Source organism: Manacus candei, unplaced genomic scaffold (assembly GCF_025592945.1).
Source record: "Manacus candei isolate 608988 ecotype Guabito, Panama unplaced genomic scaffold, ASM2559294v1 h1tg000082l, whole genome shotgun sequence".
NCBI classification, from domain to species: domain Eukaryota; kingdom Metazoa; phylum Chordata; class Aves; order Passeriformes; family Pipridae; genus Manacus; species Manacus candei.
In genome coordinates this window covers 1,865,560-1,879,001 of record NW_026138130.1, presented here as the reverse complement: position 1 = coordinate 1,879,001, position 13,442 = coordinate 1,865,560, and the positions used below count along the sequence as shown (strand labels likewise).

The 13,442-nt window shown below is 37.0% G+C and overlaps 1 protein-coding gene across 9 annotated transcripts in view; it reads left to right on the top strand.

Annotated features, from left to right (window-relative positions):
• Window positions 1-13,442, top strand: part of CACNA2D3 (calcium voltage-gated channel auxiliary subunit alpha2delta 3) — a 482,761-nt gene that overhangs the window by 199,692 nt on the left and 269,627 nt on the right. For all 9 annotated transcript variants that reach the window (XR_007908333.1, XM_051811537.1, XM_051811536.1 and 6 more), the window contains one exon: window positions 10,039-10,098. Coding sequence is in view for 8 of the 9 variants with exons in the window: in XM_051811537.1 (XP_051667497.1) it covers window positions 10,039-10,098 (60 nt within the window). In the remaining variant the exon portion in view is untranslated. The remainder of the gene's footprint in view (window positions 1-10,038; window positions 10,099-13,442) is intronic.

Here is a 13,442-nt window from a genome sequence, read left to right as displayed (position 1 = left end):
GATACAAGTTACAAGACTTCTCTTAATAAGGAACAAAACACCCAATGGATTTGAACTCATTACCTTTACAAAGTAAGGCAGATAAGGTTTTGACTATGCAATGCAGCCTTTCGTTCGGGTTTGGGAATTTGCAATTTTTCTCTAATTACAAGGACAGCTTAATATTGTTCTTGAGATAGAGTGAAAAATACTGGCTATTATTGCAGAAATATTTATTTCAAAAAATACTAAATGAATAGATGGGATGGAGTCCCTACCTATACACAGGATTCTAAGTCTGGATATAAACATGACTTTGGCAAAGTGATGCTCCTATTAATGACTTCAGCATTAATTCATAGGGTACCAGAAAAACCTTCCAGGTATATAGAACTGATGTCTCGTTACTAAGTGTGGACAAATGTGTCACCACAGAGTTTCAATGTAGCCTTTTTTTTTGTTTTGTTCTTTTTTGTACTAGATCTGCCAGAATATACAAAATTATGAAAAGACTAAATTATCGCTTAGTCTGCAAGTTGCTTTTGTAATTAATTCCAGCAGCTTCAACAATCAAGTCTTCAGAATATAAAGTATGATCCAGGAGACCAAAGAGGCTTGGAATTTCATCTTTGAACTTCAGCTGTTTCCCAGAAAGAAACGAAGGGAAATGCATTGCTTTACTCTTTTAAACGTAATACTGATGTTCTTTTCATTAAGACTCTACAGCACTCCTCTGCTTGGGAACAAGCTCTTGAAATTGGCAGGGCTGGGGCCTTGACACGAAGTTTTCTTTGAAATTCTGTTCCAGCTGGATCAAGTTGTTAGCATTTGGAAACTCTGCACAAAGAGGCATATGGCCTCTTAGAAAGGTATCAGAGCGAAACTGTCTGTAAATGAAATCTTTGAAAATTCCTTGCACTGTGATTTTTCAGTACAGGGTCAAACAAGACTTTCCTGCAACTGCAACATTACTTTCTCGTTGCCTGAACCAGCAGCAGGCAGGGGAAACAGTGTCTTTCTCTCCTGAGGCACTGGCAGTGCATCCATATGCCTGCTGGACTAAGGAGAGAGTTTTCTTGTCTTATCTCTCTGTGTTCATGTTAGGGCACTGGAAAATGGAAGGGTCAACAGCCAAGGGAGTCTGTTGATGGGTTTAGGAGAGGCTGAGGAAGGTATTGCCACAAGGAGAGCAGCAGTGGAGAATAATGAGATGGTTTATAGAGACAAAAGGAGCAGAATTAAACTGTGCTGGGATTTAGAGATATAACTTGTGCAAGATACTCTAGATTGGCTCAATGAGGTTGTAAAGGAAATGGGGAAAATTGGAAATTAAAGTTGGCAGAGTGAGGAATGAAGAGATATCAGTAGGGACCTGGAAAAGACTGGTCGTGAACATGCTTGGGAGTGTGAACACCAAGGCTGTTATGAAGAAGGAGGAATAATTGTTAGGTGCTAGAGAAGAAGTGGAGAGAAATATGAAAAATTTTAAACATTAGAGTTTGGGACATAATGTGACCTTAATGAACTCATGGTCAGTTAGGGAAGGAGCAGGAATAAACTGTGGTTTCCACCTTTTTTATGTTTGAAGGTGGAATTTGGTACATTGCAACATTGAATTGGTCCAAAGAATCTGTGCCTATATAACCTGAGGTGTAACTAGATTTCTGAGTATCAGGTAAATGTTTGTAAAGTCTGCTCCTGATGAGAGTAGAAATGGATACCAACTGTTTTCTTCACATCTTCACAATAATACTCTGTTTACCTCAATATCTGGCTTAGAGACTTCGACTTGCAATAGCGAGTTGGGAAGGTTTTAGTAGAAACCTCAGAGTTTCGCTTTCCTTTCAGTTTTTGAAAATTTTCACTTTCAGTTAATCTATTGGCAATTGAAATCCTGACCCTGTGGAAAGTAAAAAACAATGGTCTGATTGACTTTGCATGAGAGGGACACGTCTCAGTTTGAAAGCAAAGAACAAAGTTGAGTTTCTCGTGATTGAGTGCTGGGCAAGGCAATGGAACTAAGTCCCTGCAAACTCTGGAACTGACCTTTGCTTCTGGTAATAAATCTTGAGGTTTTTTTGCTGCTGTTGTGTGACACTAATCTGGTTGGAAACTGAAAGGAGGACAGTATATCATAACCGGTTTGGTTATGGTATAACCAAATTGCAGGCTGAATTTGAATTAACTTGGGGGATTGAGCAGAGGTGAGGAAAAAGTTGAGTGAGGGAACAACGCAAAGACAATTGGTTTCACTTGGTGCTTCTATATGTAAACAGAACAGAAACACCTTGACTAGTCCCAGGACTGGTGTCAGGACAAAGTGTTGCCTCAAGTCTCCTCTCCCTTGTCAAACGAGCGTGGGAATATCTCCATTTCTCCTTAGCTCATTTATGTTGCACATATGGTGTGGGATTAATCTCCCTTAACTTCATTCATATAAAGTTAAACATCTAGTGAAGAAAAGTGTGAAGGAAAAGTTCTGAAGATCTTTCTGTATCTTATGAGCTATTTTAGAATGGGACATGCAGCACCTTTGGAGTTTTCTGTCTCTACATATGAAGGATGTTTAGGTAACTTCAGTGGAGACATGACTAACTTTGAAATAGCTGAGGTTAGGGGAGATAAATCCTACCTGTGGAGAATTCTGCATTAAATGAACTTCCATGAAAAGTGTTATCCGAAATCTTTCTCAAACAATATCTGCCAAGAATCCAGCAATGATGCCAAGAGCTGTCAGAGCTGAGGAAAAGCTGTTTTTGCTAAGACATGTAAGTCCCCACTGTCTTCAAATGCAGGAAAGACAGTCTGACTGACTAAATATATTTAAACATATAAATATCCACACAGGTGGATGTTTAGATACATACACAGGGCTACTTCCCTTGATTTTGGAAGGTGTTTTACGAAGTAACATTTTGATCAGATTTTTAAATTTATGTGGAAGAGAATAAAGAATTATTCATTGAAAGCAAAACTTTACAAAGTGTGTTGCCATGTTGCAAGTGAAATTAAAAAGATGCATAAAGGTATTTCTGGAGAATTACACGACCTTGGGTGAACACATGATTGGTGCAAAATCCTGAAGACCATTTCTTTTGGCCCTGAGGTAGGAGAGGTGGCTGAAGGAGCTGGTTGTTGCTGTACCCCAGCCAGGCAAATCACATTTTAAATATCCCTGGAACAGCTCTAAGTTGTGTCTGCAGCTGAACTGATTCCTTGATGTCTGGGACATACAGAATTAAAAGTATGGAATAAAACCTTATTTAACACTTCATTCTACTCTGTGCTAGACACAATAATGTGGTAGGACCAGATTTGATAATCTGCATATTTTATATCTGATATATTGGCTTTGTGCAGCCTTTTGAGCACTGAAGAACTTGGTACAAGACAAATGTGTTATCTTCTTCATCTGGAGTCTTCCTTCCATGCCATGGCAATCTCCAGATGCCATAATTAAATATAGTGTTGACCTAGTTAAGTTAGAAATGCATCTAATTACTCCAGGATTGTCTTAGCCACTGTTATGCAATGTGTGAGTTTGATGTACTTTAATCCGTTTACAGTTTCGTTTCTGTTTGTCCAGCTCTGTGCCAAGCTGAAGTCTTTATGTTGCTTCAAAAAGCCAGCTAGCACTCTAACAACAATCAACCTGAAAATCTGCCAGTTTTGAATGAATATAAGTGGATAATTGAAGTTATTTGCAATAATTGCATATGCTAAGCTTTTAATTTATTTTTATCCTTTATTTATAATTTCTGCTTTGATTATGCCTTGCAGCACTTACTGTGGCTGAGCATTGTCTAGTTGGGTTGCAGTGGAATTTGATAGTGTTCACAGAGCAGTCATTTTTTTGTATGGCATTAGTTGCAAGATTGATACCTATCTTAAGCTACAAGTGCTAGGAACTCTGATACCAAGATAATTGGCTCTAAATAATTTTCAATGTGTCTTCATCACAGCAACAGCAATTTTAGTGCTAAAATTTCCTAGAAATTACCTCATACCTTTGTTCTCCTCTCTACCTGAGGAGAACAAAGTGGGGAATAAAATATGGGCTTTCTGAAAAGAAGAAACTGTCTGTGTGTCCCCGTCCTTAAGGATTAAACCAGCCAAATTGCTGGTTGGTTGTCATTGCCCTGTCTAAAACCACCTGTGTTTCTGAGAACAGCAAATATTCCTCCAAGGTCAGCATCAGTCTCTGATACCTACATCACTTCTCCATTGGTTATAGCAAACATGTGCAAAGCTATTTGCTATAAAATTGGGGACTGAGAGGCCTGTTTGCACATCGGTGCATTCATTGCTATCTTAAACGAAGCTGTCCTTGAGCAGAGGAAATAATTGTGATACTGATGAACAACGTCAAATACTCTCTGTTGGCCTCTTTACCTTGTCCACTAAATGAGCTGTGAAAGAAGCAAACCCCAGAACTGCGATGGAAGTAAGGAGGGCCTTACAATTAGCACCCGTGCCAGAATATTACCTAAGCCCACTTAATGCTAATAAATCTTCTTCTTTCCCAAAACAGCCCAAACTTCGCAGAAGTTTTCAAAGCACCTGAAGCCTTACAGATTTCCTGGAAAGGAAAGCCCCTTTTCCCTTCTGAAACAGACCCCAAAATGGGGAAGTCATAGGAAGGTACCTGGGTAATGTTTGGAGTTGGGTGATCTGTTGCCGAGCGCTCCCACGTGCACAGCGAAGGCTTCTCACGGAGAAGCCGGTGAGGAAAATTGCTCTGATGATTGAAACACAAGTTGTTGTTTCTCTCCCAGGAATACACTCAACTGCTGAACTGTGTTTAAACAGTTATCTGGCTGCACTTTAGGAAATATTTTTTGGCATATTCGCAGCTCAGTTACTATAAATTTTGATTGGAAATTAGATATTCAAATCAATAATAGAGTTATTAAAGTTGCACTAAATATTTAATCTGAAAAAGGGTGGCTATTGATAGTTTTAAGTATTTTCTGGGTACAGGAAGCTTCTGGTTTTTGCTTGGTAATGTACCAGAAATCTTGCTACAAAATATGAAAGAAGCAAGATTTTAAAAACAGAGAGAAGTTTTCTTAGTTTTGTTGTCTGGTGTTTTTCTTAACACGGTTCATTATTTTTGATTAAGATAGAAATTGTAGTTACAATTCCATACATAGGAGTCTGGGAGACAGGTTTTTTAAAGTTACACAAATTGTTATTTTTTTCCCTCTACATATTGTTGTGGGGTTGGTTTGTTTTTTGTTTTTTGTTTTTTTTTTTTTTTTCAATGCAGTATATTCGTATGTTTTTCTTGGGTATAGACTTCTTGCTGCTTTTTAGTAAGCATGACCTTTAATTATTTTTTACTTCCAAAACACAAATCAACCTTAAAGGAATATACAAGATTTCTATAGGAACATCAAACAGATCTGGTACTATAGGAAAATAATGAGAAAGTCTTTCAGGGTTCAGGGCTATTTTTTGTTGTTGGTTGAATGCATTCAATGTTAGAATATAAGAGCTTCCTACAGGTTTATCTAAACTTTTAATGATGACTGTGATATCTCAGTGCTTTTTTTTTTTTGCTATTTTGAAATGAAAGTTAATCATATTGATATTATGGAATATAAACTATTCATTTTATGGACTGAGATGACACCAGTACTTAGCTGATACTAGTTATAGTTAAGGTAGAGCAGTTTTCTATCCTTTTTTTTAAATTTGTTGCAGTTTGGTTTGGAAGAGAGCAATTTTTAGCTGCATTTATGGTTTTATGTGTAGCAGTTGGTTTATCTTAGAGAAATAGAAAGGAAACAATAAATGTTCTTCAAGATTTGACAGCTGAAAAGAGACAAGAACATAATTCAGTCACCATTTATGGATAAAGATTAGTAACCCATTGCAGTTCAGGAGTTCAGAAACTGTTTCAAACTTCGTTACGCTTATGAATTTATTTAATCTAACTTCAAAATGGGATTCTAATGAGGAAGAATCACTGAAAAGTGATCTGAAACCCTTAAAAAGTATATGAAGAAAGATCTCAGAGGCTAAAATGTGGACCTTATACTCTGGATGTTTGGGTGATGTTTTTCCTTGAAATTGTGATTTTTGTCTTTTATTTTTACATTTCTACACGTTTCTGTTCCTTTCCCCCTTTACTTTCTGTTGGATTTTTTTCCCTGTCATCCATTCTGTTTCACCTTTCCTTTGCTATCTCTAAAACAACCTAACCTGAAAGAGACTTTATCTGGAATATCAGTTCACTGAAATTATAATATCATTTGTCAAGAAAATTACCCTATTCAGAGATAGCTCAGTGATTTATTTAAAAAAATATTACTGCGAAGAAACAAAATTTCTTTTTCTTCTCCCAGCTTTCTCTATGTTATGTGTGATACCACATATTTGTTTGTATTCTGGTCCATGTTTTTATCCATGCTGCATTGTGATATGCTGGATAAGTCAGTTCATCTGTCTTACATATACACGTATTGGGCAAGTTTTATGGATTAGCTCCTTAACAGAGGGAAACTCAACTGAACCTGTCCCATAAAACGTTAAAATTGTTCATTATCTAAAGATTATGTGCTGCCCTTGACTTGCCTGTGTGTGCTCACGCCAACATCTCTCTACATCTAGGGCTAAATACTTCTGAAAACACCCTACAGTGGTGTAACTCTAACAATGCTGACTCTTCATAATTCATTCCATGTAAATGCACATAGATAACTCACAATTCCCTTCAGGATAACCACAGCTTGGTGAGCATTTGCTTGCTATAGCAGGGGTTTTAGAATATGGTTACTCAAATGAAAATATATTGGTATTTGTATTAGGAGTGTCATTATAAACTATTAAGTTAAAATCGCTGATCATGCTGATGTTGAGAATCATTGCTAGATAACTGTTCAGTCATTAAAATATTTGAAAAGGGATTTTTGACCTCCATATAAAAATGCTGCAGTATTACATGTGGGTTTTATATTTTTGCCTCCAGAGTGTTAAGGAATTTCTTCCATAATGCTCCATCCCTTTGGGGACTTCTTTTAAAAAAAAAAAATCCAACCAAAAAACCCAAAAAGCCCCAAAACATTTGTATTCAATTTCTTCATTCTGAGATAGTTTGTGTATACTCACTAATATGTCATTTTGTGGATTTAGGCTTATTACTGGCTTACCTTTTCTGTAGCTCTCCCAGATTTCTCATGGTTTCCTTCCTAATGGTGTTGAGATACTTAAAGCAAACTGTGGTTAAGGACTGATTACATAGAAAATGCAGCATATGCTTGTCTTATCTACATTTAGTGTGCCAAAATTTTAGTTTCCTTATTAGCTTTGTGAGAGCAAAGCATGTAGTGTGAACATATATTTGCTTTGTTCAAGGGAAAATGCCAGCCAGTAGATAGTTCACTTTTTTGGGGGTTCGGTTTCCTGTAGAGAATGTTGCTATTAAAAAGTATGTAAAAATATACTTTTAAAAAAAAATAAATAAATGTAGCAACTGAAATCTTAGTGAATAAATCAATAAGTACCAATCAGTGCTTTTCATTTCTGAGCTACCCTCCTTACCATATGTTTCTACTATTGCCCATCTTATGCTTCTCTAGTTATTTCTTACATGTGGGGATAAATCTTAGTTTAAATTTATTCCACTGAGGCAAAAATGTAATTGAAACACATTGGAATCAATACAAACTATATAAAAACCCATGAATTATTTTTCTAGCCCGCCAGGTACTAATATCTAATATCACTGGTATCTCATGAAATGCTGTAATAATTTTTCTTTCGATGAGTAAGTAAATATTTCAGCACAGAAAGAAAAACACGTTTCTCTTTTCCTTGTATTCTTTTCTATATGAAGAATTTTCTTGATTCTTCGTTCACTTTTTTCCTCTCAAACTCATCAGTCATGATCTTTTGTATCAGAGAAGCACAAAGTAGTAATGCAACTACAGTTTTCATATAAAGGAGGACACACCTGGAGGAATGAATTGAAGTAGTTATTTTACATTAGATGCCTTTTTCATACTTGAAAAAAGGAGGACTGTATTGGTAAAATCCTTTCAGCAGGTCCCTAGCTTGCTAAAGATGGACTGAGAGCATTCCAATGTGTACAAATCTGTTTCAGTTGCTCCGAGGCTTCCCCCTCAGAATAGTTAATTTGTGTTATTTCCCTTTTTGGATTGTAAATACAAAAAAATTGTGTATCCAATGAATGTTTGTTACCCTTTCACATTGTGAGGTCTGCTTTTACTGCTATTCAGGTGGTCCAGAAGTAGTGGGAATGATTACACCGAACTTCACTGTTTCATTTGGAATGTTTTTCCATGGATTCCCCTCCGGCAACCTGTTGTGCTGCATCCCTGTTGTTGGGTTCTTTTACCCCCGTACACAGGAAGGTGAGCTGGTGCATTTTGCCAGTTCAGTTCTGATTTGATTTGCTCAGCGTTGGAACCATTTCAGTTCAATTCCAGTTTAGGTCAAAAGGGTTTTCTGTGACCCAGCTGGGTTTTCATGGAACAAGATGTTCAAAGGTGGAACCAGTCAAATGTCAGGGATGTGCTCCCAGCACAGGGCTCTGAGAAGGTGGCATCCACCTGCTCCCTCTTGCTTTCCTCTATTCACGTTGGTATCAAGAGCGTTTCAAGTTTTTAATCTTGTGTTGGGGATGTGTAATCTGCACCAAAGAAAGAGGTGTGAAAAGCCTCCCCACTGGGACGTGTTGGGAGGGTGCAGAAGCCCAGCAGAGGACTGAGGGTTGTGCTGTCCCGTGGGTGAGGCAGGAGCTGAGGCAGAGCAGTGGGAGCACAGGCTGTGACTCGCACAAACCCTCCCTGTAACCGCCGCGGCTCTGCTTCAATCTGTCAGCTTTCTGTTGAACCATTTGTTCTGCATTGGCAATCAGAAATATTTTTCTTGGTTCACCTTCCATTACAGCTCAAGCTGTATACCAATCAATATGAACTCTGATTTAATTTTGATTTATATCCAAAGACTCGATAAATGTGAATACCGTTCTGAAAAGGGAAAAAATGCGTGCGTGGCTTCCCACTCTGTGTGTGAGAGTCTGGACCTCACTCGCTTCGTGATACAAAAATATTTGAAAATATACACGTGTACCAGTGTCTGATAGATCAAAGAAAATTAAAAGTAATATGTAGACTATTCTGTGACAATCGTTCCTTGTTTAGTTTTGGGTTGTGTATATGAATGTTCAAGCAGATTAAATAAAAACTGGAAGGAGGTACTTCCATAGTTAAAATAACCTGAACTACAAAGAATTCTGAGTAAAACCTTAAAAAGGATATAATGTCATTTCAGAAGAGAATATCTGCAGCAAACCCCTATGTAAATTAGATTTTTCAGGTACCTGTGTTTTGGTCTGATCATGTTTTTTTTCCCATCAAAGATGATAGTGTTAAGGAACAGTGACTACTACAGAGAATTTAAGATATTATTAAGTATTTTTATTACTATTAAAAATACTGCTGAATTGCTGTCATTCAGTAAATATTACTTCTGTAATTGCAGAATAATCTTCTTGTGAGAATGCACCGAGGTAGTATATAAAAACACTTAAAATCTGCTCAGTAAAGAAACCTAGTCTCTATTTTTCTAATCTCATCTTTGAAGTCTAATTTTTTCAGTTTCTTGAAATCAAGTGCATTATTAGGGAATGCCTCCTATTCTAATGTCAGGAAGATTTGAAAAGGGCTCCTCTGTGGAAATAAGGTCCAGTGTGAAAGCAACTTTGTGTTCTTTAAAAAATCAGTTTTGGAATATGAGCTGTAGGATGATGAGCACTATTGGAAAAAATAACATTTTTATTTCTCTGTTTATTGATAGTCAAGTTGTTTTGAGCATTTTGTACCACCAATAATGGTTTAAAAAGGGTTTAAAAAGCTTGATCAGTTTTTCTTTTTTCCTAAATCTGGATAATTTATTTCTATTTAATAAAGTGTCATAGCAGATAAATTACACAATGCTCAAACAATCTCTGTTTTTATAAAGGAGAACTCTGTTATAAATATGTTATCTGTTATTTCAAAAACACACTTTTTTTTTTTTCTTTTTTTTCAGCGTCTTGTTGAAGCTGCAGAAGATGCTTACCTGAAACACGAATTTGATGCTGACTTACAGGTAATTAATAATTACTTTCTTGAATGTTTATCATCAGAGTACACTCTGTTATAAGAGTTTATACAATAGCTTACTTGAAGAGCTGCTATAGAAAGCCAAGCATGTGAGTAATAGATGCTGATTACAGCAAATGGAATTAATGAAGGCTGGCTCAGTCTTTTGACAGGTTATATATTTAGTGGATGTGTGTTGGGACACCAGGCAGGTGGATTTTACTCTTTCAGAGGTTTCATTTAAATTCCCTCGCATTTCTGCGGAGGTCAAGGTTTTTAAGCACAGTAATTAGCAGCGTGTTCCGTCACTGCAGTGAACTGGCAAGGAACTGCTCTGTAGAGACTTGGATTTGCAGATGGGGTGGGACCCACAGGGATGGGATTAGTATGACCTTGATTTGTGCAAGTGGTTTATGTTTGGATCTGTGTCCAGAGCAGACACTGCTTTTTCTCTTCCCTACAAATCCTTCGGGCTGTACCACTGTTGTGTGTTGCCTTTAGGAATAACACCGGGGGCGGGGGGGGAGCAGCACTGTGGCAACTCACAGTTAAAAATGTTTAAAAGAAAAGCCTTTGATTAAATAAGACACATAATTTAAAAAAATAATAAAGATTAATTTAAACCCCAAGTAATTTAGCCTAAAACTGAAAGTTTAACAGCAAGTCTTACTCAATGCTTAAACGAGTAAGTACTTCCTTACCTTTAATGAATTTCTATATCCTTAGTTTCTTGAATGCCATGTTAGGTGGAGTTTTGTTTGCTTTGTCTCTACCTAGATGTAATTTTAAAACCTTCTGTGAATATTTGCTGTAAGTCTATTTAAATTTTTGGCTTAAGTGTTAAGGGAAACAGAGACTTTTTCCACAGACTTTTTTCCCATACATGTATCTAAGAAATAAACAGATCTGTAGGTTCTGTTTTCAGATTTTACCATGGTTATGTCCAGTAATCACAAAACCTTTTAATTTAATGAAAATATGACACAAATTACTTATTTCTGTGCAGAAAGGGAAAAAAAATAGAGTGAATTTATCAGAGCCTAGGATAAAATAATTGAGCTCAGAAGGCTGTAATACTGGGGTCTATCAGCCCACAGTGGAGTAAGGATAAAATGAGCACACTGAAAATGATAATTCACATTGTTGTTGTACATTTGATGAGCGCTGGCTTCTGTATTCAAATGCTTTAGAGTTCCCTCACATTCCGGCCTTGCAGAGGTGTGCTGCATTTTGGTTTCTTGAACTTTAAGCCTTGGAGAAATAGGAGCTATTGTCGGAATAAATCAGAAACACACTTCATGGAAGATCTTTCAGAGGGCTACAGTAAGTGCTTCTTCTCTGCAGGATAGTTCTCACTTTGAGGAAGTCCTTGGTTTACTGAGGCTCTGGCGATATTAACACTTTCAGGAAGGCAGTTGAAAGCCATTTGTGTCAGCAGCATTAACAGGACAATCAAATCTTTGTGTGGAGCTGTGTTGTTTATTACTGTCACGGTCCATTAAAGCTAATCAATTGTTAATCTTGGTTTCAGCGACCTCTTTGCAACCCTTGCTGGGTGATTGTTGTTCTTTATCAAAATCTCATAATACCATCTGCTCAATATAAAGTAATGGCCAGGATGATTTGATAGTGTACATTCAAGTGGAGGGGGACAGAAGGCTTATATAATCTACAGTGTATACAATTCTGCTCTCAAAGAGGAATTTTTTGGCATTTGTATTGCTTTGGCCGACGTGTGCAAGACAGGATTAAGTGCTTTGAATTAGTGATACGTGATACAGCACCAGCCTGAGCTCTTTGTGCTCAGATATTCTGGAAATTCAGAAAGCACATAAAGAAAGTCCTTTTGTGCTTTTTATTTGTCCAACATCAGCTTCTACGTCTTGAGGACAGTATAGATAATATTGTGTTAGTACATAAAAATGATATAGGGGAGAAATAAAATTATATTAATATTTTTATTGACTGTAGAAAAGCACCAACTTAAAGAAAATAATAACTGGGAGAGTTCACCTTTTAGACTGCTGGTATTCTCTTCAGCAATGCTGAAACTGTATCATTTGGTTAGGCTAGACCTGATCCCTTCTGGGCATTTTTCTTAGTACGTTATTAGATTTGTCCTTAGATATTCCATAGGTATTCTAATCAATATACTGTAATGCTGTGTAATGATCTAAGCACTCAACTATCAAACCCTGAACTGAATCCATTGGCATTACCAAAAAACACCTTATAGTCCTAAACATAAATAAAATTCCCAGACAATTGAAAGAAATAAATCAAAAGGGGTGATGTGATGTTTAACTCATCAGCATTATGTATTGCATATTTGAGTAATGGCTGAACTACGAATCAGTGAGAACAGACTTTAAAGATTTACTCTCCAATATTTATGCTTTAGGAGATTCTTCTTTTTTTTTTCCTGTTAGGGATGTGAACCAAGAGCTGCATTTGTAGCAAATTATGAGGAAATAACCTTCTAAATGTTACTTATGTTTGAGCCTTTAACCCAGTCTAGGGTTTTCTCACCTGGTGGATATGGTTGCAAGTTATTCTCTCTTATTAAATACTATTTTCAAGTTTGTAAGTGGAATCACTTTCTTTAGTCATGCCTAATAATGTACTTGGGGATGAAAGATGAATTAGCATTTGTATTGCTACAGCAAGTTACCCTGTCACAATATATTCACAGGCATAAAGAACTGTTCATCTTGCTTTATATGGGGCACTATCTCTGCTCATCTCTGTTTAAAATAAAGCCATTCCTCCTGATTTTCTGTTTTTAACACAATGAAAAAAAACCCAATATAGAGGTGAACTGCCAAGCACACACTCACCAAGAATATCAGATTTTGCAGGTTTTGAAGTGATTCTACAACTGTCATTTACTTTTCTTGACTTAATTGTTTACCAGAGAAAAATTTTTAGAGAAAGATAATAAAGAGGACAACATCTTCTGTTGGGAGGTGATCTATTAAAAAGAACTTTCAAATACCATAATCGTTGTTAGCTGAAATTTGGCCTCCTGATCTTTTACTGCCGTTGTGCTGGGCTGTGTGTTCCTAAGGTGTGAACTGCCTTGTTGTGGTTCCCAGAAACTGTCAGGGAAATGGTGTTCAGGCCCTGGGAAGAGGCTCTGAAGTGGAAAACTCTTCCCTGGAGCTGTCATGTACCTAAGAATTTGTTGCGTATGCAGCTGATATAATCACACAGGTGTAGAGGCTCTCTCCTCCCGCCACATCTCCTAAAACCACTAGAAACTGGACAGATTTTGTAGGGTAGAAGTACCCCAAGGTGTTGCCCAGCTGCTGCTCTCGTGTGCAGTTGGTGGTGAGGTGGCAAAGCACACTC